At 48.2% G+C, this 23,966-nt stretch overlaps 1 protein-coding gene across 1 annotated transcript; it reads right to left on the bottom strand.

The window, feature by feature from the left end:
* Positions 1 to 1,856: 1,856 nt before the first annotated feature.
* Positions 1,857 to 20,384, bottom strand: ATXN7 (ataxin 7). Its single transcript, XM_053469352.1, has 12 exons — positions 20,105 to 20,384; positions 19,450 to 19,653; positions 19,265 to 19,327; positions 11,962 to 12,066; positions 6,918 to 7,182; positions 5,905 to 6,167; positions 5,162 to 5,244; positions 4,693 to 4,943; positions 4,392 to 4,590; positions 4,058 to 4,179; positions 3,013 to 3,928; positions 1,857 to 1,958 (listed from the first exon to the last, which is right to left on the bottom strand). The coding sequence occupies exons 2-12, from the start codon at positions 19,643 to 19,645 to the stop codon at positions 1,941 to 1,943; spliced, it is 2,481 nt and encodes an 826-aa protein (XP_053325327.1). The 5' UTR covers positions 19,646 to 19,653; positions 20,105 to 20,384; the 3' UTR covers positions 1,857 to 1,940.
* Positions 20,385 to 23,966: the final 3,582 nt, after the last annotated feature.

Raw genomic sequence — 23,966 nt, 5'->3', positions numbered from 1 at the left:
ATAACTTTATAATATAAGAATCTGCAAAATAAAACATACAAAAAAGCATTTTTTGATAGTATTTTTGTTGCAGGTTATAGAAACTGCAGGAGTTTTAAGTTTAGTGAAATCATTTTGAAATATTCTATTTAATTTTTTTTTTTGTAGGTTCTCCTGGATTTTTTACAAACCTTTTTCCTTTGCTACGCCTGACGCCGCACATTCTCGCTCGGTTTCAGACTGGCCAAGGAATTACAGGTCGTCGGGGGGGGGAGGGGTCAATGTAGATAATTTTTGGAGGGTGTTTTGGGTTCTAAGCTTACTTCCCCCCCCAAAGAAATGTGATAATTTGAGGATGAGGGGGCTCGATATGGCTTTAGCAGAACAGCCATGGACACTTAATATTTTCGTAGTTAACCATTCAGGTACTCTGGCTACTAAACCGGCTACTGTTCTCCGGCTCTGGGGTCACAAACTGGAGATTTTACCCGTTTACCGGGTTTGTGCGATTCTCCTACGAAGAAGGTTTTTTTGTTTAGTGTCTATATTGGGAGAATTAACCCCGTATCTGAGAGGCTAACAGTCCACATATTATAGACCGCATTCAGTGTCTGAACGAAGCCTATGCGGAAAACAGACAGTTCTAGAGAACCAATTGTGCCGCGTTATCTAAAATGTATTAATTTGACACCACTCTTTTATAAAATGTACAGTTTCTTGGTGTAATTTGGTATAACGATAGCTGCTAAAGCAGAACGGAGTGAGAATTTTGTTCAAAGACTTTGACCTCAAGCCAAGCCTATACTTTAGGCTTCAAACTAAGAACACGCTAGGTTCTTATAAAAATAAAAAACATAAAAAAAAGGTTTGTAGAAGCAAATAAACGTTTTGGGGTCTATTCGATAAAAGGGAGCGAGTTAGGGTTTCATCTCATTGGCTTCACTACTCATTATAAAAGTCCAATCGCAATGAGCTTCTTCTGCGGAAAAAGCTTGACCGACCCTGAATAATGTATAGTCAAATCTACAAGATTTCTTCTTCTCACCCAATGAACTATACATTATGCAGGGCCAGAAGCCTACCACTGCTGGCTCTTCTTAATGGATTGTGCAGAGACGGCCCCGTTTAGCGAATAAACCCCCTTGTGTTAGGTAAAACTCTACATTTTATAGGAGGGACGCAATTTCAATATAAGAAACTTTTATATTAATTATTAACATGCATCCAATTAGATAAAAAAAAAAAAAAAAAGCTTTAAAACTCCGTGCAGCTTCTTAGCCGGGTAACCTGCAAAAAATTAAAAATAAAAGCTGGCCGATAACGTACGAGTCAATTTTTTTGTTAAATTGTGCTATTTTAGTAGTTAATCACAGGAGTTGTTGAACCAACAAAAATAAAACCCCACAGATCATATTCTCCTCGTTAGGAGGCCGCATGTAAACCGGTGGACAGGCCAACAGAAAATCTCCGCCAAGAAGATTACAGCAAACTTTGTTTTTTTTTTTAATATATATTTATATTTATATATACTCTACAAAAAACTGAATCTTTTGCCCCGGGCCAAAATGTGTACAAAAGTTTGCAATCAACGCAAATATAAATTCTCACAGGTTTTGTAGCAAGCGAATGAGTCCGCCAACACCGATAGAAGCGGCAGAAAAAAAAAAGATATTGTGGCGCCCCCCCCGTGAAAACGATCGCCGCTACAAACATGGCTTCAGGGAATTCCTCATTCAGCTGACGAGTCCGAAACAAAAAAAAACAAAAAAAAAAAAAAAAACTTTCCACCCCTGAGGACCATGGAAAAGCTGAGATATCTCGAAGGCATCTTGGAGTCCACACAGCCAGCTGGAGGTTTTGTTTTTTTTCTTTAAAACTTGTTTTTTTGTGTTTTTTTTTTGTTTTTGATTGTGGTGAAAAGCTGTCCAGATGGGTTTTCTCACCAGTCCTAGTACCGGATGTCAGGGACGTGTCTTTGGCTTTAAAACACACACACAAAAAAAAATAAGATTAGGAATGAAGAATTACGACGGGCACTTTAAATGATATAGCATAAAATGCGTATGCGTAAACAACCTGGCTCCTTACCATGTGGGCAATGAATAGAATGGCTCAGTTTTAATCACTAAGTCTGACTCTCTGACTAATGAACGTCTATGGAGGGACGGACTTCATTAGCATCGCCATAAAGCATACAGTGCTGGGAGGGGGGTATTTCTGTATGCAGTGCTGGGGTTTATGCTTAAGGAAAAAAATAATTTTAAATGGGACTTCTTTACATTTTTGCAGTTTGTTATGCAACTGGTGCAGGACTCCACTTAAAAACACACACTGTTTTAACTGCTTTCCTCCTTAGGGCCTACTTTAAATATTCACAGACAGCGGTTATGCGCAGAGAGGCGCGATTGTAATAAAAGCCCGAGGCTGCTAATCGAGTAACAATAACATAATCTGCGGCCCCCATGCGCCAAATTCTAACCTTAAACAATAGCAAAAGGGGGGGGTACGGCACTGATACCCTGTGAACTAGACATTCGGGGAAATTCTCCAGCCACTGACCGGCTTATCAGGGGTTAATGTCTGCCCTGATAGGCTTAGGATAGAAATTGTTGTTGCCATAGTAACAGCTGGTGGGTTTCGTTTTTGTTTTTTTGCCCAATCCCCCCTTTCCCCTGTCAAAGCGATGATCACCATGAACATCAGACACCGGGGGAGAGCGAGCCGCGCGGGGTACGAGCGCGACGTCTCCTCGGGGAGGTCTGCGAAGGTGGCCATTGCCCGGAAGCCTAGCTCTGGGGAACTGTATCAACCACCCCACAAAATACTACTTAAAGCCTGCTAAATCTAACGGTGCGGGAGAACGGGCGGCAGGAGCAGAACCCGATGTTACTGGCTTAACATAACAAAAAATGCAATTTACGGGGTATTAACAAAAAAAGGGTTAAATGCACCATTAACGACATTATAACACAAGCCTATGAAGTCCCCCGTTGATTAAGCTCCCCCTTCCATCCCTGGGGGGGGGCACCGTACCTGATGGCGAAGCGCGTTATTCGCCAGGGCCTGCGTTCCCGGAATGACGCTGTTGTGTTTCGCGTGGACGTTGTTCACCGGCGGCAGTTTGGCGATCTTGCTGGGTTTGCTGTTAATGCCGCCCGAGGCCACCGGACACTTGCGTTTCTTGCCCACGATCTTGTCCAGGGACGAGTGCGAGTGGGGGAAGCTATTGTGCGGCGCCACAGTCTGCTCGCTCGCTTGGTGAACGAACGGCCCGAGCGAAAGCGTGGAGTCGCTGCTGTTCATCACCACGCTCATTCTCTTGATGGACTCCGCGGGGTTCCCGGCCGGAGGGCCCCTCCCTGATTGGTCGTTTTTAAGACTCACGGAGTTGGTTCTGCTGTTGGCGGCGTTGAGGCCGATGGCGTGCGAGCTGCAGTGGGATAACGTCGTGGCGGGAGAGGGGTAACTCCCGGAGTTGGCGACACAGTTTTTCCTAAAAGTCTCCGCGGAATGGGAAGGAGGGTGGGCGAGCTGCTGGGGCGGCGGGGTGTTTTTCCTTTTCTTTCCTGAGCTGCTTCCGGCATTGCCGCAGTTTGCGCCGCCGGCTGGCGGTTCCTTGGGTTTCAGAGATTTGCTGGATTTTAATTTCTGAGGTTTGCTGGAGATGGGGGACGAGGAAAGCACTGACGGTGTGGATGGTGAAGAAGACACTTGTCTGGATTGCATACTGTTGACCGGGTCCGCCGCGCCCAGAGCCGACGGGTGAGAGTTTAGCGTGGTTCCGTGAGGAAGAGGCGTGCAGGGAGAGGTCGCTGACGGAGGACAGGAGGGCGCCGATCCGGGAGAGAGGAAACCCGCGCCGCTGGCGTTCTGGGCAGTAGCCGGTGGGTTCGCGGGGGTCCGGTGTGGAGTATGCGTTGCTGAACTACTAGACGCAGGAGGAATTTTCCTACCAGAAAGAAACAATAACACGTTATCGGTACAGAAAGTTCGTACATCTCACGTCTTAGCGTCTATCGGCCTCCGCGCATCTCGGGTAGAAATAAAAGAAGCGATCCGGAAGCTCTTGCTCACGTACCTCCACATCTGAGAGTTAAGATGTTTGTCCACCATGAAGTTGAGCGCACATCGCATGCGGTCCCACCGTCTGTCGAACACGTAATACCCCCTTCCAATCTGTCGGCTGCCGAAGGAGCAGAACTGTAGAGGAGAAAGGCGGCGGTAGTTTAGCATAAACGGATCATAGAGTTTCTATCACCGTTTTAGAAAGATGTCCATAAAAGGCATCTACATCTAGAAACAGAAAAGAAAAAAGAAAAAAAAAAAAGAAAGAAAGGAAACAGAAAAGAAACAGCATCATCGTTAAACGCCCAGAGAGCGATTGGGCTCTCGGTCAGTATCAATGCTCTTACGGCTGCCGGCCGCGGATGGTGGTCTGAGTAATGACAGTCCAGTTTCTCGGCGAGGTCCTCTTTGTCGTCCGCCTCCCCTTCGTCGCTGGATAACCTAGAGGTGGGCTCAGCGGCGGAGACCACCGGGTGGGGAGACTCGTGCACGGAGGGAGAGTCGCTCGGAGCGTTTCCGCTGTGCTGCGCCGGATAGCTTGGAGCCCTGCGGGGGCCAAGACGGAAAGGAGAGGTCCATTTGTTAGCGTCTACGTTCATCGCTTCGACGCGGGGCGGCTTTGGCTCGACCGTTAAGCCCGAGACTGACCTTGGAAGACTGGGGTTGTGGAGCTTGGCCTTATTCGCTTCCGGAGTACTAAGTGCATGGGAGGTTTGGTGCAGTTCCTGGGAAGATTTCGAGGGTGCGGGATTTGGTTCCCTGAGCGCAGCCGTCGGCTGCTGATGTTCTGCGTGACGTAGCTGTTCCTTTTCCCTGCTTTTGTTTTTGTGCTCCGCTAACAACACATCGAAACGTTTCTTGCGCCCTTGTACTGCTCTCCGGTAGCCTAAGGAATGTGTCTAAAGAAATAGGGGGGGGGGGGGGTTACACAAAATGTACAATTACACAAAAAGATTGCATTTTAACATTACTCTAATCTTATTTTAAAGGTAAGAGTGTTACTTTTTGTGTACCTTGGAATGTTTTCTTTAGTGCAGCGACACAAAATTCAATTATAAGGAAAAATGAAAATGCTGATAGAACAAAACAAAAAAGAATCGACGCTGGCCCCCCGTACCTTGCACGTTAAGGACCTCGTACAGGGCTTCTTGGTTTCTCCGTCGACGACACCACAGTGTATATCGGGGTCAAACTCTCGATCTGCGGGACATAAAAGCGACGTTTCACCAGAGGTAACCCTTGGGGAAAGGCATTTGGTTGAAGGCTGGGAGGTCGCCCACCTTTTTTTGGCTTTATCCTGAGTTTTAAGAAGTTTATTGTTTCAATGTATTTTATGCTCTGATGGCAAAGAAAGTTTGGGGTCAGTGAGCTGAGAAATGGAATTTCTAGCTCCTGCTGGGTTTCTTCCTTTTCAGTTTGGTGGGGGGTTTTTATGCCGGAGTGGACCCCTTTTCCATACTTTTTGGACCTACTCTCTACCCAGCAAGAGCCAACCACAAAGAGACAGAGGGCCAGGTTTTGTGAGACCACCCTACCCAAGAGGGTCAGCCAAAGTCAAAACACGGCTCCTGACCTCTGGAGGGGGGACCAATTCTAGTGACAAATATAGAAGCAACCGGCCAATCAGATGGATGATTCGGAAGGACAGAACGATGCGGCAGGAACGTCCCGTATGGAATCCTACCTCCTAGCGACCTCAGGCTCGCATGGTGAAGCTGGTGGGGTCTCTACTCTCTACAAGCCCAATAATATAAATTATTTTACCCAATCCTTCCTTTAAAAATAAGAGACGTCACAATGTATCCAGATACCCGGAACGCATCACCGCGGAACTCGCCTCCTTCCGGAGGATTCACTCACCCGACAATCTCTTGTGTAAAAATTTCCGGCTGTGGGTATCATCCGGTTTCTTTTCCAAAAACGGAGGAGTCGAGAGAATCCCTTTACCATTTGGTATTTGTCCAGGGGAAGGCAGGGGTGGCTTTGGTATCGATGGACAGTTAAGGCCAGTCTTTATTGAGGAAGTCACAGTAGAAGAACAGTTCGGACCAGCAGCAGCCTTCGACATCCCATCGATCTTTGGATTCGAATGTATCTTTTCCACTTTAACCGGCGGCGTCATTCTGGCGGAGACGACATTTCACACATTTTATTATTCGGTCAAAAGCACGGAATCAATGCGGTGACTACGGATAACAGAAATGCCAACAACCCCGCTGACACAAAACCTAAACGGAAATCAATTCTCCTCATTCATCCCACGAGCTTGGTGAGACAGAAAATCTACACTGCCATTGGAACCCAGGAGTGATGGGAGTGATAAAGGGCCATTGGAACCCAGGAGTGATGGGAGTGATAAAGGGCCATTGGAACCCAGGAGTGATGGGAGTGATAAAGGGCCATTGGAACCCAGGAGTGATGGGAGTGATAAAGGGCCATTGGAACCCAGGAGTGATGGGAGTGATAAAGGCCTTTGTATGTTTCCAGCTACAATAGTCATTTACAACATTAACCCCGTCTGCGCTGGATTTCTGATCCATTTCATGTTATTTTAATGGACAAAATCTGCTTTTCTTTTGAAAACAAGGACGTTTCTAAGTGACCCTAAACTTTTGAACACCAGCATGGAGGAATCTTGCTTCGTCTTGTAATAAAGTGACTTTTTATTGACGGTGCGCAGGAAGCCTGGAGGTCCACAAGGACCTTCAGCTGAGGAACAACGGTTACCGCCGAGGAACCTATCAGTCGCTGCCGTGATCTTTTCTCACCGCTTGTCTTCACATAAGTAGAAGACACTAAAGCTCGTCCCTTAAGATCAGAGAAAGGACTCGTAAGGGAGCTCAGAATCCGTGCAGAGCGAGCGAAGAGCTTACATTCTATCCTGGGCAGCTTTGCTTTGCTGGGCGGGATGTATCGACCTGTTGTTTCCACCGATCTGCAGCATCTTTTCTTTGGGAGATTTCATTAACTTGGAGTTGGATGAGGCACTGCTTCCGCTGGACGTGCGCGTGCTGCTGCCGCCGCTGCCGCCAATACCGCCGCCGCCCGTTTTATTTTTTGCCACGGTGGAATATATGGAACACGTAGACGTGGATGGGGGCGTCGGAGGCGGCCTGCCGGAGGAACTATGTCTTCTTTCTACAGGATTAAAGAAAAAGAGAAGAAAATCACGATTCTGGACACAAAACGGAGGATCGGGGGTCAGAGGTCATTTACCCAACTGCATTATTCCTCATTCAAAGTCACTACCAGAGAATAGATTGTAAGCTCACGCGTGGGGTCTTCGTAAGCCCACTATTGCCAGGGATAAAAGTGCCATGAGGTTAGATGGCAAGACCACGAGTGCGGCCCCTCAACTCCTGCTGCATCTATACATGAGATTTCTTTTTTTCTTATATTTACGTTGTACCACGCTGCGGAATATGTCAGCGCTTTATTAAGAATAAGAACCGTACGTGTAATTTCAACCAGCCTTCCTGAGAGGCGGGATTTACATAAATATTACGGATGTGATCTCCGGGCCAAGGAGGCTAAACGGTTTAACCCAGCGCGATCAACGAGGCTGAAATCGTTAACGATAATATCGGAGGTAACGAGAGCGAAGCCGGCTTAGAAACGGCGATTCTCTGTAACCAGACGGATGTCCCCTGCCAGCTATAAATAAATCAAAGCTTCCTAAACGTCCGTCGGGGCCACTTGTTTCAAAAAAAGTGTTGTACTTGCAGGGAGCAGCCTTCCAACAGCAATGGCAGAAGAGGGAAATAGAGATCCATTCATTGAATTCATTCATTCATTCATTCGGTAATTAAGGTTAGGTTCTTCGTCCATCCACTTTCATTCTACCGGCAGATTTCATTATTTTTACCAACGAGAAGAAAAACGGTCGTTGGGTCACTGAAGCAGCTCCGATTCAAAAAGAGTGGGGCAATCACCATGACAACTGCTTCGTAATTAGCTCTCTTATACAACGAGGGACCCCAGTATTGGCAGACCAGATGCAGAGCTAACGATCCGTGCTTCAGCTTCCTTATGAACCAATAAATGCCTCCCACAGTCTGTACCCCACTAAATACCCCGCGCTTAACCCCGTTAACCCCTTCCTTTCTAACCGACCCTGGCCCTGGGTAGTTACCCACGATAGCTGCTTACCCTGGACATAAGACCACGATGGAAACCTTGTGGGACAATACAGAGCCTTAAACTTCCTTTTTAAATCCTTCTTCATTGTGAAGATCGATCGAATACGAGACTCGATCACCGGGCAGTCGCTCAGATTATCTCAAATGCTGCCACTGAGGCTGACCAACTGCCAGGTAGGACATGGAGCCCGGTGACATCACAATGTAGCAGTGACCTCACCTTACAGGCAGTGCTGTACACGGGCTGCCCAAATACTATAACCATCAATTATAGCAAAGAGCACTCGCTACCGAAATAAAATATAAAACTGCCTTTATTTATTTTTTTTTGTAACAAATATACTTTCTGGTCCATTACACTTAAATAAAATAAATAAATAATAATAATGTAAAAAAAGATCAGTTAACCCTTTATAGGACACAGGGGTAAGCGGCTCGCTTCTTTGCAACACTAAACAATCGTGCGCAGCGCTCAAGGGGTTAAAGCAGAAATTATTTCCGGAAGGACTCAGACGTGACACAATGTAACTGCAGCTAAAACCAAATCAGCAAAAAAATAAAAAATAATAATAAACAAACGAGAACATAAAATACCCAAATCATCTGAAATACAGAGAACTCACTTAAATTCATCTTCTAGAATATAAACGTTTTTGTATTACGGACGCCGGGGAGGAAACAAAACAAAAAACATCCTGTGATAAAAATATACAGCAAATAAAAAAGCAGAATGAAATAGCGGAGGGTGTTTCCACACGAGGGGTTAAACACGTGCTTCGAAACCCCGGGAGCGAGGCGAGACTCCATTCTAGATCGGAGATTGTTCTAGTAAACAGCCGCGCTCTTTTGGCCAACGACTCAAAACAAGCGCTTGTCTTGAAGCGAGCAGATCCTGCGAGCGTCAGCGCTTCGGCCGCGTTAACAGAACACGCAACGCCCGTCTGGCTTTGAACTTTGGCCAAGCCACTCGAATGACATTTCAGAACGGCTTCCGTGACCAGACCGCGCGCGGTTAATCCCTCGTTTGCGAGATTATCCGCTTTGATCGACTCTGCGCTGGACAGGCCACTTTAACACTCCGCTCCGGGAAAGAAAGAAATAAAAATGAAACCCGATAAGAACAAGCGAGGGGATAGGGGCTGGGAAAAAAAAAAAGGTGAAAACCAAAAATCCAGAAAAAAAACCCAACAGATACGTTTGTTTCCGGCAGTTCCGTGTTCGAGCCGTGCCATACCCACCTATCTCAAACTCCGTGCAGAGCCGGGCCTCCAGCCAATTCCAGCCTCTAAAAAATGCTCGCGTTTAAATAAAAAAATGCTTCCTCCCTCCCTAGAGGCTGGAAGAAAAAAAAAAATTCCTACCCATTCACATAATTGATCCGTACATTTGGCACGCTTTGGGGGTCTGTCCTTTAAGGGGGGATACATGTTTGTGTTTGTGTAACGTTTGACGGTATTAAGGAGATTTCGGACACGCAGGTCCTGGCAGATGCACAAAAAAAAAAAAAAAAAAAAGGGGAGGGGGGTTAAAAAAATGAAAACAAGGAGGCAGCGGCTCCTGTTTTGTATCCAGTGCGGTCACAACAGAAGCTGCCATCCCTCGGCTTTCAAAGACCTTTTAACCTCTTCATTACCAAAACCTATTTATTATTATTATTTTTTTTATTTGTACATTTTTTATAGCTAATTTTACACAAATACTCAATGCGCTATAGAAAAATATAAACTTATATTTAAGTTATAAAAATTAAAATGCATGAATTATTAAATACGGATATTTCATAATGGGAGAGGGGGTAGTCAGGTGATTTTGTGCAAAGAAAAAAAAAATTGTGGGCAGATTAAATGCAAAACCAAGTAAAAAGCAACGATAAGGAACTTAATAGGGGAGAGATAACTTAATGGGGTGGAATAATTGTACAGATCCTGGGAACAGGAAGTTTATATGATTGCCCCAGACACACAGCAGATGCCCGGCATTAGAATGAAAGAATAATAATAATAATATTTATTCCACACGTGCAGCAAATGCCCGATATTATTATTTCCTTCCCGCGTTATTTCGGGCCTGGCTCGGACATTCTGGTTCTGCGCGTTCTCAACCCAATTGGCCATAAAATATTATAAAACCCTTTTTATTCTTCTGAACACAAAAATAATGCAATTTTTTGTTATATAAACACCACCATAGCGTTAGCCTCACAGGACCGATAATTATTATATATGATTTATACAGCACTTCTTGCCGTCCCTACAGCCAAAACGAGGACAGACAGAGTGACTGAGACAAACCCACACATTAGGTAGAGGGCTCGGCTCACAGGCTTACGATTTAGAGGAGCTTTCAATCCAACAACCCAGAGGAATGCCGAATAAATAACAATATATCACCGCTTAAACACAGAAATAAACACGTGCTCCTTTTTATTTTGGTTAATGCCACTGCCGATAAACAGTGCAGATATACCTTTTGCTCTATACACTGTCCGGGTATACCTTTTGCTCTATACACTGTCCGGGTATACCTTTTGCTCTATAACAATGTCTGGGTATACCTTTGCTCTATACATTGTCCGGGTATACCTTTTGCTCTACACACAGCGCGGGTATACCATTTGCTCTACACACAGCGCGGGTATACCATTTGCTCTACACACAGTGCGGGTATACCATTTGCTCTACACACAGCGCGGGTATACCTTTTGCTCTACACACAGCCCGGGTATACCTTTTGATCTATACACAGCGCGGGTATACCGTTTGCTCTACACACAGCGCGGGTATACCTTTTGCTCTATACACTGCACGGATATACCTTTTGATCTATACATTGTGCAGCCAGGCGTTCTGCAGAAGCCTCTCTCCTGCGGCGGGTGTCGAGAGCTCCCCCTGCTGGCCGCACAGTAAAGGTGCAGGCAGTATGCCGCAGCATTCTCTAGCCCCGTCCATACACCAGTGACAAAGGCTTCTAGGTTTGACCTGATTATCATATGAAGGGCCCTGCCACAGAAGGCAGATGGATGTGAGTATAAACAGGCCCCCCGGGGAAGCCGCTTGTGCAGGCCACGTGAAGCAAGAAAAAAACATCTTTGTCTTCTCCCCGTATAGCACGTGGCTTTAGGGGCCCACAGACATGGACTGACCCCCAGTATCAATTAATGGGGGGTGCAGGTGTTTCTATAGACTGCATCGGGGGGGAGCTGCGTCACGGCATTAACTTTTATTACCCCGTCTTTTCATAAAAATCTCTGCTTGATTGTCACGGAGCCGCCTTTCCCCCGCTAAACAACTGCCATCCATAGAGTTGGGGGCTCTAGGGAAAAGGGGGTTGGGGGAGACACGGGGGGGAGACACGGGGGGGGTCGGGGGGTTCAAGATGAGTGCAGAGGGGGACTGAGGGAGAGAGGGGCTCTTGTGTAATAGCTAAATGGCCAGGAATTACCCATTTTTTTATTTGGGGGGGGCGTGGGTGAGAAAACCAAAGCATATGGGGAAAACAAACCCAGAAAGGATGTGTAGAAATATCACAAAATGAAACAAACATAATCGCAACTCTTCACAGCAAATGATTCCAGAGAAACGCAACAGCAAAGAGGCAAACGAGGCAGAGGGGTCCCGGAGACGCCGGCGGCGCAGGTTACACCCCCCAGAGTACGTTTTCACTGCACGCGGCCAACGCCAAGAGCTTTATAGATCATTAAAAGGGATAAGCGATATTTGGCATCTTTAATCCCGATTTAACGGCACCCTCACTTATTAAGTAATAGTTAAGCACTTACCGTAATGTGATTGAAATGCCTGCGGTTTTATGACCAGATTACAATGACTGCACATGACCAGGTAGAACTCATCGTGGGCCGGGCAGAGGCCGAATATCGGCATATCTGAAAAACAGAAAGAAAACAATATGACGGACGGACCCTTTTCATTAAAACCCACTAAATTCAACCCGTGTGGGAAATGAATGAGCACTGATTCACTGTACATACACACATACATACACATTCACACACACGCACACACGTGTGTAGGGCTGCAACTAACGATTATTTTAATAATCGATTAATCGGCCGATTATTTTTTCGATTAATCGATTAATCGGATAAAAAAAAAACAATATGCAAATTTTTCGTTTATTTAAAAGAATTTAATGAACTGGATGTTAAAAAACAACTTAAAATTTACATTAACATTCTTATTTTGTTATGATGTAATAAAAAACAATATTTTCAAAGTACAAGAACCCAAACACAATATTTATGAAACAAAATAACCCCAAACATTCTGAAAAGAGGTGGACTATTACTGTTCAAGAAACTTTGCCCCAGCACTTTGCACTTTGCACCCAGCACTTTGCACCCAGCACTTTGCACCCAGCACTTTGCACCCAGCCCTGGCACTTTGCACCCAGCACTTTGCACCCAGCACTTTGCCCCAGCCCTGGCACTTTGCATCCAGCACTTTGCACCCAGCATTCAGCACTTTGCACCAGCACTTTGCACTTTGCACCCAGCCCTGGCACTTTGCACCCAGCACTTTGCACCCAGCCCTGGCACTTTGCACCCAGCACTGGCACTTTGCACCCAGCACTTTGCACTGTGCCCCTGCACCCAGTCTCTAACTCTGCCCTGCACCCAGCCCTGCCCCCACATTCTGCCCTGCCCCCACACTCACACTCTGCCCTGCACCCACTCTGCCCTGCACCCACACTCACACCCTGCCCTGCATCCCCACCCCCACTCTGCCCTGCACCCAGTCTCCCACTCTGCTCTGCATCCACACTCACACCCTGCATCCCCACCCCCACTCTGCCCTGCACCCAGTCTCCTGCCCTGCACCCCCCACCCCCACTCTGCCCTGCACCCCCACCCCCACTCTGCCCTGCACCCCCACCCCCACTCTGCCCTGCACCCACACTCACGAACCGCTCTGTGCGAATGGAGCCACTCGCACAGAGCGGTTCGCTCTGTGCGAATGGAGCCACTCGCACAGAGCGAACCGCTCTGTGCGAATGGAGCCACTCGCACAGAGCGGTTCGCTCTGTGCGAATGGAGCCACTCGCACAGAGCGAACCGCTCTGTGCGAATGGAGCCACTCGCACAGAGCGAACCGCTCTGTGCGAATGGAGCCACTCGCACAGAGCGAACCGCTCTGTGCGAATGGAGCCACTCGCACAGAGCGAACCGCTCTGTGCGAATGGAGCCACTCGCACAGAGCGAACCGCTCTGTGCGAATGGAGCCACTCGCACAGAGCGAACCGCTCTGTGCGAGTGGAGCCACTCGCACAGAGCGAACCGCGATCCGTGCACATAGACATGAAGAATACTTACCTCCGGAACGCGTCACATCCGTCACGTAGCTAGAAGGCGGAGACTGCAGAGCGTGTAGCAGAAGCGGGGAACGCTCGCGGAGGTAAGTAAAAGGAGCCGAGTGCTCCAACAACGAATTGATCACTCGATTAATCGATAACGGAAATCGTTATCGATGATTTCCGTTATCGATTATTATCGATTTTATCGATTCGTTGTTTCAGCTCTACACGTGTGCTCCTCGCCGGTCCTCGCTTCATGGCTCTAGCGCCGAGACGGTTTTGGCAGCAGAGAGCAATTGACCAATTACCCCAAACAGAGACCCGACGGCGCCTTCCAACAGGTAAGAAGAAGCACAGAGTAACCGGCAGAGAAGAGATACCGGCGGCTGCTCAGCAGCCCCGCTTACATCTCGCGGCCATTGCTTGGCCCAGTTTTCCAAAAGAGACCCCCGGAGACTCGTTCTGTTCCTATAATCCCGATAAGATCGGCCCCTTTCCACGTTACAGCGACTGGTAACCGAGACGTCACACCCTGAGCATGCGGGTCCCCCGGTCATTGGTACCCCCAGAAAACACTCCGCTCGACATTTACCTACTTAGTCACCAAGTCAATGCTATCAACGATTGGAAGTAAAGTCTCCGTGTCTCTCGGGGATAGAAGATCCGCTCACCGGAGTCCGGACATGAGGTTAGCTATAAACTAGAAGTCCCATGGTGAATAAAACTGAGGAACTCTATATCTGAAGCCACCAGAGGTGGTCTGCCGCGCGCGATCACTTCTCATCACAGAAAGGACCGGTTCCTGACCACCCAACGTATTCACAAAACAGATGAAGCCTGAACAAGCCCCTTCCGATCCCCGCCATGAGTATACAGCATATGTGAACGTTTATAACCGATACATCGTATTGGGCTGAAACAGAACAAGATACAAAGTTACACAAGCGTTCTGGGGGCCTCAGAAAAAGACCAACTGAAAAGAGACCTCTGAGGCCCTGTAAGCATCTATAACTTTGTATCTTTTCGTATGTCGGGCAAATAAAAGTGATCCGCTTGGACTAAAGATACCGATTTCCACGGAGGTTGAAGTACCGAGCGGCGGTCTCAGCAGCTGGACGTTTCACACTCGCTCCTCTTTCCAAGCCGGGCGGGGGATGGGAGAATTTGAACATTCCCGCACCCAGAGAGCCAAGTCCTCGGAATATTCGGCTACTTACACCGAGCAGAGTCCCAGCACAAACCGTGCTCAATAGAGCCGACAACGGCCTGAATCGGCATGCATATTGCCCCCACGGACCCCGCTATAATCCCGCACCTGGTGGGGTGCGCAGTCCCGCTATATAAACCTGTCGGATTACCGCAGGACGGTGCAAAAAGGTCCCAAAAACGTGCTGCTTGCCCGTTAACTTTGTTGCCTTTCTGCAGCCAATCAACAAATAAATATGATTTAGGAACCCGCTACATGATAAAAAAATAAAATAAAAAATAAATGTAAAAAAATATTATTTTGGGCAATTCTCTTTGTGTCCCGATGAAAATAAACCGGCTGCTTGCCTGAATATCATATAGTTAAAGTGATTCGTAGAAGCAGTATGTAAACGGCATTACTGTATTACCCCCTACCACTTCTGCAGGGAGGCTGTTCCACGTATCTACCATCCTTCCATCTCAGCCTCTGACCCTCTAGTGTTAGATTCCGGTCCTGTACTTTGTTAAATCCCTTTATGTATTTAAACGTCTCTCTCCGCGGGGGAAACTGCGGAGGATGAATTAATGGCTGATGATTAACTCCTTCCAGCCAATCATAAAGAAATAATAATAATAATAAAAAAATATATATAAAAATAAAAATATATAAATAATAAAAATGAGCAACATTAATTATTGTTTAATGAAAATAATTCTAGAAAAAAATAATATTATTGCCAAACTGTCATTATTTCAGAATATAAAACATCTCTGTGATTTATTTGGGGACGAGGATAGATGGTGGGGCGGTTGCCATGGAAACCAACTAACCGCCGTCACTTATCGTGCATCTTATAAAAATGGCGGTTTGTAAACGGGGCCTTGAGCCGTTAATCCTGGATCCCTAGGGAAAAAATACGCGACTGGCTGCCTGAGGATAATGGGAGCTGCAGTCGATCACATCTCTAATATAAATAATAAAAGAAAAAAAGAAGGAGCAATCCTAAGAAAATAATGATAATAAAAAAAGAATAAAACAGTTATTTTTGAGGGTCACGTAAAAATGATTATTCGGGATATTTCAGATTCAGAGTCTTGGCCCCCGGGGGCTAAACCTCCGATTCTCCCGCTAACTGCGCGAAGCACTCGATCCAGACGCGCGGCTTTTTACGAGCTCAGAAATAAATGAGCCGGCGAGGGCCGAGTCGTCACGAGAGCTGAACGTCTGCTACAAACGACAGAGCGAAGGACTCGAAAGGCCCTTCTCCGCGGCGCGATGCGCTTTTACTGCAGGCGTTTAGCGAGGACGTTATCAGACGCCGTTAATCCAATTTCTTCCAGCTCCGACGCAAAGTCGAGGCAATTTCCCGCGACCGTCCGGTGGGGCCGGCGACGAGACGTCTTCAGAATAACTCGACGGCGGACGGATAAAGCTTCAGATATTCACGGGATAAAAAAAAAACAAAAAATGCATTCAATCCGAACCTAAAACGGATGGAACGCGATAAACGGCGGCATAAATCAGTTATCGGATAGGAAACGGTCAGGAAGAATTTAATGTTTCCACAAAATAGGAATAAAATATGCTGATAAAAAATAGTATGTTTAGAAAGCCTGTTAAAAACAAACATTTTCCTCGATATTTTGGAACACAAATGAAGCATTCGGGGAGCTTATTCTGCTGTTATGGCAACAAAGCATTTAGCCAATCAGTGCTCTCCTGAGTGAGTCACCTGCATTCAAGCAGGGATATCAACGAGAACATACTGGGAGCAAAAGTGCCAATTTATATATGATCACAGCGGGGTAGATTAGGAAGGAGTCGGCTCCAGACCCTGAGAATCTGCCCCTTCACCCCGAGGTCGGGGCAAAACCCCTGGAAGTTCCCCGATATGCTTCTAATACAATCAGCCAATCCCAAAGCAGATGGCATCGGACCCCGGGGGTCCAAAGACTGAGGCTTAAGATGCGCAGGAAACCTTCGACTTTCTTCCGACGGATTCCAGGAACTCACAAAAACAAACCAGATTATCCGGATAAATGGCCTCAGCGCTTATATCACACGGCAGCCCGGAGGAGCCGGACATAATCCCCCCGAAGAAACAGCCGACCTTACCAACAGAATTTACTGCGGGGGGCACCGGAAAAAAAAACAACCAACAAAACACAGAAAGAAAAATAAATAAAAAGCAGAGCCCGCTACAAACGCATCAACGAATTCGGAGAAACGCAGCATTAAAGAGATAATAGAAAAAAAATCATATGGATTTCTGCACATTGTTTTACACAGATTTATAGAAAGCTCTTTATTCTTTTTCACCTGCACATAAACTAGCATCTGAAAGGGTGGTATATAAGTCGAACAGCCTCCCAGCAGAGGTGGTAGAGGGTAATACAGTGAGGGGATTTAAACATGCATGGGACAGGCATACGGCTCCTGAATCTAAGACGAGACCAACGACTGATTAAGGTTTGAGTCGTTACAGCAGGAGAACGGGCGACTAGACGGGGGCCGAATGGGGCCGATCTGCCGGCAGGTTCCGGGTTTCTATCCCTGTTCGTGTTATAGTTTTGTTACTCGAGCTGCAGTAGTTGAAACGCAGAGCGAGTGACCATCTGCGGTAATATTGGCGCTAAAAAGGTGTCCGCAGCCTCAGGAAGCGCGTCCAAAATCCTAACCGCCGCGGCTCTCGAGCGATAATCGCACTCGCCATTCAGAGCGGAACGCGGCCAACGGCGGAACGCGCTCGCCATCCACACCCGAACGCGCTCGCCATCCACAGCGGAACGCGCTCGCCATCCACAGCGGAACGCGCTCGCCATCCACACCGGAACGCTGCCTCGTGGCCTCACTGCCCGGGGAGGATTCTACGGATAGAATCCAGAACCCCAGAACAAAGTTTGTTTTCCACAAGAAACAAAAACAAACATTAACTTCATATCAGTAAATAAAACAATCTTTTGACGTTATTTTTCTAGCTTCTTCACAAAGAGCTCGGGGAAGAGACTCCATATGCAGGACGCAGCCTGGGCTTCAAAACATGCGCCGCCGGCTCCCAGCATTCCCATTCTCCTTCCCGGCTCCTAAACTCACAAATCTGTCAACCTCGGGTTAGCCGGTCCCCGTGTGCCCCCCCCACCTCATTCTGCCAATAATCACTCGTCCCGTCAACTTACAAATTCAACAAGATTTACACAGCATTTCCGTCACAACGCGGTCCTGTATGTAAATTCCTAATTTAGACGTGGTAAATGGAACAGCCTCCCAGCAGAGGTGGTAAAGGGTAATACAGTGAGGGGTATTAAACATGCGTGGGATAGACATACGGCTCCTGAATCTAAGACGAGACCAACGACTGATTAAGGTTTGAGTCGTTACAGCAGGAGAAACGAGCGACTAGACGGGGGCCGGATGGGGGCCGATCTGCTGGCAGGTTCTGGGTTTCTAAGACAACACTAAGAACCGGCCCAAGAGGCACCGGTATCCTAGGGACCACCAGCCGCTACACGAGGACTCCTACACAGCTCGGGCATCCGGGGATATCGGGGGCCGGAATGGCCGAAGGGTCTCAGGTCCAGCACGGCCAGAAGTGGAGGCCAAACATAATTCTCACTCCATAAAGAGACGCTCTGAACACAAAGCATCAGCGGACGGAACCCAGAGATCTAGAAAGATCTAGAACCCGGATACTCAGCGATAAAACTTCAGCGGGTTTAGGTTTTTTTCTTCCTAAATACATTTTTGAGCCTCGTTTTATTTCTACCCTCCGGACGGAGCCGTCAAGCAGCGCGTCTAATTAGAGCGAGAGGATCGAGCTCTGAAACCTCGGAGATGCAAATGAAGCCACTCGAGAGAAAGTACTAAGAACGTCATGTTACAAAAAACGCAACACTTTCAGCTTTCGGTTACACGGAACGAACAAAAACGGGGAGGAAAAAAGAAAAAGATGCTACCGACCATGGGCGGGAAACCCCAGGGCGCCCCCGACGCGTTCCTTCTAGGACCCCATTTTATTTTAATTATTATTTATCATACGGATAAAGCGTAAACGGGAAAGAAAAAAAATATATAATAAATATATATTATATATGTAATACGGGGTTCTGTCGGATTTTCTGGGTGGCGGATCCGACTCATTAAATGGAGCATAAAGTCCCCGCCTTTGCTCCGTGATCCTCCCAATTTATTACACAGCCCTGTCTCGGGCGAGTTACCGCCAGCCGCGTTACGATGTAAGATTATAACCTGACCGGGGGAAGCTTTCTAAACACGGACCCCCGGCCTTGACTCCATAGAAACCGCTTGAGGGGCGCTAATAGCTTTCGGGGGGCTGTAGCCGTCCCAGCGCCGCCTGATGGCTCACGTCGCATACAAAGGGGTTCTTACACCTACATAATCGCCCGTGGAAACGCGGCCCCGAGATCGAAAAGCGGCCCCGGCACCCAAGCGCATTGGCGACAAGCGGACAGCTCTGCTCCCGCCACGACGTCTGCTGGGTTTGGGGGCGCCGTTGGAAGGGTTAATGCTGTGGTGAGGTTTGGGGCAACTGAACGGACGCCGGGGGGCCGCTGGTCTCACTCACCTTCTCTGCTCAGTCTCATGGCTTCTCGCTTGTTCTCGGACTCCTTGGAAGTTTCATCCAGTTCTGGAAGATACAGGAAGGGGCAGTGAGGGGGCTGGGGGGTCATCTAGGAGGGGGCAGTGAGGGGGCTGGGGGGGCAGTGAAGGGTTTGGGGGGTCACAGGGGGGGGGCAGGAAGGCACTTACCGTCGTCGGCCCCGTTGAGCCTGGCAGCATCGAGCCAGTTGCCCCAGGGCTGCCCCAGCATGGCCCCGGGACTGGGCAGGGACCCGCGCTCCCCTCCGGCCGCCATTGCAGCCGCCGATCTGTCTCCGTGCCGCCGCTGCCTGGCCGCCGCTCGGCGCTGCTCCCCTCTGACGTCATCCTCGGCCCTCTCCGACATTCTTTCCGCTACAATGTAACAAAAACACAACAACAGTCACCGGGGGGTCGGAGGGGCTGCCGGGGACACACACCGGGGCTGCCCTGCATCTCCGGGGACACCCCGCCCCCAAGCCGCCGGCTCCCGGGAGGAAGCGCACAGACCGAGGACACGGGAGGGGGGCACCGGGTGCTCGGGGATCCCGGCCGTGGAGGCTCCGTGTTCGGAGACCGGGCTCCGGATTCTGAAGCTACAAGTTTAGGGGAAACATCTGCTAACCAATGGAATGCGACCGGGAGGAGGGGATTAACCCTTCACAGTGCAGGCCTACACGGTCTCACCGGCACAAAAGGGGTTAATAAGCATCCGGCCCGTACTGCGCCACGCACCGGGTTGGCGATACAGGGGTGATTCGGGGCAGGGAGCTGCCCTGCAGTGTTTGCACCCCCCACCCCCCCGACACACACGGACTCCCGTTACCGGACAGGCTCGGTGAGCATAGCCAGCTCGCTAGGTGACAGAGGGGCGACTCTCAGCCATGTGGGGGGCGCAGAGCATCATCGGGGACCCCGAGATCCCTCCCGTGACCCTGCCGGGGATTCCGCAGGCCACATCGGAATAGCTGGGCTTCCTCAACCTGCACGTCACTCCCTGCCCCCACCCACCGTGACAGCACGGAGGAGGGACAAGGAACCGGAGCCTAATGCGGCCTCTGGCAGCCAGCTGATGCACGGCACACGGGCTGCCCACCTTCCCTAACTGCCCCGGGCCCCTCCAGGCATCCTGCCCCAGCCCAGACCCCTCCTGCCCTCTATACAGCTACCGACCCGGTGACTACACCCCTGTATATAGACAGGGATCTATCTGAAACGGTAGTAGACAGGAGGAATAGTCTCCCAGAAAAAGAGGTAGAGGCTAATAGAGTGAAGAAAGTGCCTGATCTGCCGGCTAATCCTATCCACCCCTCTACACAGGTGAGTACAGCCCTCTCCCTCTACCTGTGCTCAAGAAGGGAGTCCTGACCTCCTACAGCCCTTTAACCCTGGAGCACCACCAGAAAAAAAACAGAACTACTGGGGTCAGTTTGATAAATTAAATATTTCCTACTTTTTAAAATAACATTCTGAACGATTAAAAATAACAATAATAAACCTGACTATTCCGCTTACACGTACACACAAACACACAAACACACACACTGACACACACGCTAACACACGTACACTGACACACATTCACGCTAACACACACACACACACACACACTGACACATTCACGCTAACGCACACTGACACACATTCACGCTAACACACGTACACTGACACACATTCACGCTAACACACAAACACACACACACACTGACACATACACATTCACGCTAACACACAAACACACACATTTACGCTAACACACAAACACGCATATACACTCATGCTAACACACACTTACACATACACATTCATCACACACACTCTCGCAACCTATCAGCGGATGCTTTCTGTGTCACATGACAATTACATGTTCCAGGCACGAAATGCTAAATGCGGGGAAAGGGGTTCCGGAGCGCAGAGCGTGCAGCAGGTGGGACGGCACCTCGAATGCCCAGCGACACTATATATTCACAGACGCCGGGTAATGCGATGGTTTCCGGGGGCGAGCGTGCGCGGGGGGGGCTACATGCGGAGGACAGGCTGTGCCCTCCTGTATTATTCCGCCCCATGATCGCAGCTGATAAGCGTACGGGGAGGCGAGAGCGCCGTCGGGGAAGCGAGAGCGCAGAGAGCGCCGGATCATTTTTCTTTGTCACCGCGTCACGGCTGAGTCGCTCCCCTCATTAACACTTCGGGCACCAGGCGACCGTAGCACAGACCAAAAGGCCCAACGCGGGGGCAAAGTCCTACACGTGGAGCAGTTACCATGGAAACAGAGTGAATGCACCTTTCGGCTGCTCTGCATTTAACACGGACCGGCTAATTAGAGGCACGGAGCAGGGTGCCTCGCGTGCTGTAGCGCTGGAAGGGTTAAAATGGCACCGCATTGGCACGGGCCGCACAGCAGTCTGCGCATGCACTTTCATCCAGCGGAGGAGTTATTAATAAAAGGGGGATCTTACACTGGCCATTTTGTCCCCGTCGAGACCACTGCTTATGTTTCAACGACTATTACATCCCCGGTCACTGCTGGAAAGCCATGCTAGGTATCTACTACCACTTTATATATATATTATACTGGCGTGAAATAACAAAAATATACAGAACCAAAAGGCACAAATAATTTGCAAAACCCGAGCGCACTGACGGGTCCGGATATACGAACGAATCCTTACAGCCACCCGCAGCACCGTTACCATTTTAGGCAATTAGATTTCTGCAAAGAAGGTCGAAATCAAATTATTACTGCGGGAAGATTTCTTTCATTTTAAAAAGAGAAAAAGATCATTAAAAGAGACGTCTGAACGCGGAAACAAAGCAGATACGCGGCAGCCGGGAGTGGGATTATAATCTATAATACTCGAATGAGTTGAAGCTGACCGGTAACCCGCCGTTCCCTCCTCAGACGGGTGCCGCGGAGTTAAATACTTCCCAGAAACCCTCATTACCTTTTACTGATTTGTTCTTATAAAATAATAACCCCGGGGTGTGAAAAGGTCTCCCGGAAATGTGTTTTCTATGTTATCTGAGCCCAATCTATAGATAGCCCCGACTCATAATCATACAGCAACTGGGGAAAAACTGAATGGCTAAGTCTTAATCACCCAGTTGACTAATGAAAGTCTACAAAGAAGACTTCATTAGCATTGCCATAAACCATCAGCTCAGTGTGGTGTTAGAGCGAGAAAGACACACGACTGACAACAATACACAGCCCGGGGGGGGGTTATATTACTGTATACAGCGCTGGGGGTTATATTACTGTATACAGCGCTGGGGGTTATATTACTGTATACAGCGCTGGGGGTTATATTACTGTATACAGCGCTGGGGGGTTATATTACTGTATACAGTGCTGGGGGTTATATTACTGTATACAGCGCTGGGGGTTACATTACTGTATACAGAGCTGGGGGTTATATTACTGTATATAGTGCTGGGGGTTATATTACTGTATATAGTGCTGGGGGTATATTACTGTATACAGCGCTGGGGGTTATATTACTGTATACAGCGCTGGGGGTTATATTACTGTATACAGAGCTGGGGGGTTATATTACTGTATACAGTGCTGGGGGTTATATTACTGTATACAGCGCTGGGGGTTATATTACTGTATACAGTGCTGGGGGTTATATTACTGTATACAGTGCTAGGGGTTATTTTACTGTATACAGCGCTGGGGGGTTATATTACTGTATACAGTGCTGGGGGTTATATTACTGTATACAGCGCTGGGGGTTATATTACTGTATACAGCGCTGGGGGGTTATATTACTGTATACAGCGCTGGGGGGTTATATTACTGTATACAGTGCTGGGGGGTTATATTACTGTATACAGCGCTGGGGGGTTATATTACTGTATACAGCGCTGGGGGGTTATATTACTGTATACAGTGCTGGGGGTTATATTACTGTATACAGCGCTGGGGGTTATATTACTGTATACAGCGCTGGGGGGTTATATTACTGTATACAGAGCTGGGGGTTATATTACTGTATACAGCGCTGGGGGGTTATATTACTGTATACAGCGCTGGGGGTTATATTACTGTATACAGCGCTGGGGGTTATATTACTGTATACAGCGCTGGGGGTATATTACTGTATACAGCGCTAGGGTTATATTACTGTATACAGCTCTGGGGGTTATATTACTGTATACAGCGCTGGGGGTTATATTACTGTATACAGCGCTGGGGGTTATATTACTGTATACAGCGCTGGGGGTTATATTACTGTATACAGCGCTGGGGGTTATATTACTGTATACAGCGCTGGGGGTTATATTACTGTATACAGCGCTGGGGGTTATATTACTGTATACAGCGCTGGGGGTTATATTACTGTATACAGCGCACAGGGCTAGACCCGTAACACCTCCGCCGTACTCACGTAATCCTCACTCATTAAACAAGACGTCAGAAGGCGAGGGGAAGCAGTTTTCGTGTCGCAGTCATTGTCCCCGCAGCCCGAGCTCCTCTGCGTTTATTCCGCGCCGCTGATTAGATCGGGCGTCTCGCGAAAAGGCCGGTGTGGTTTTAGAGAAACAAAAAAAAAAAAAGATCTTTTCCTCCCCATCGCTCGACGAAGAATCCAAACGCCGAGATTCTATTTATAATCAATCAAAGTCTAGTATCTCCTGAAAACGCTATTTCCCGGCGCCTGCTGTCCTTTCTCCGTAAAGCG

This window comes from Spea bombifrons, chromosome 6 (assembly GCF_027358695.1).
Source record: "Spea bombifrons isolate aSpeBom1 chromosome 6, aSpeBom1.2.pri, whole genome shotgun sequence".
Taxonomy (NCBI): Eukaryota; Metazoa; Chordata; class Amphibia; order Anura; family Pelobatidae; genus Spea; species Spea bombifrons.
The sequence above is the reverse complement of the archived record's forward strand: the minus strand, read 5'-3'. Positions and strand labels throughout refer to the sequence as shown.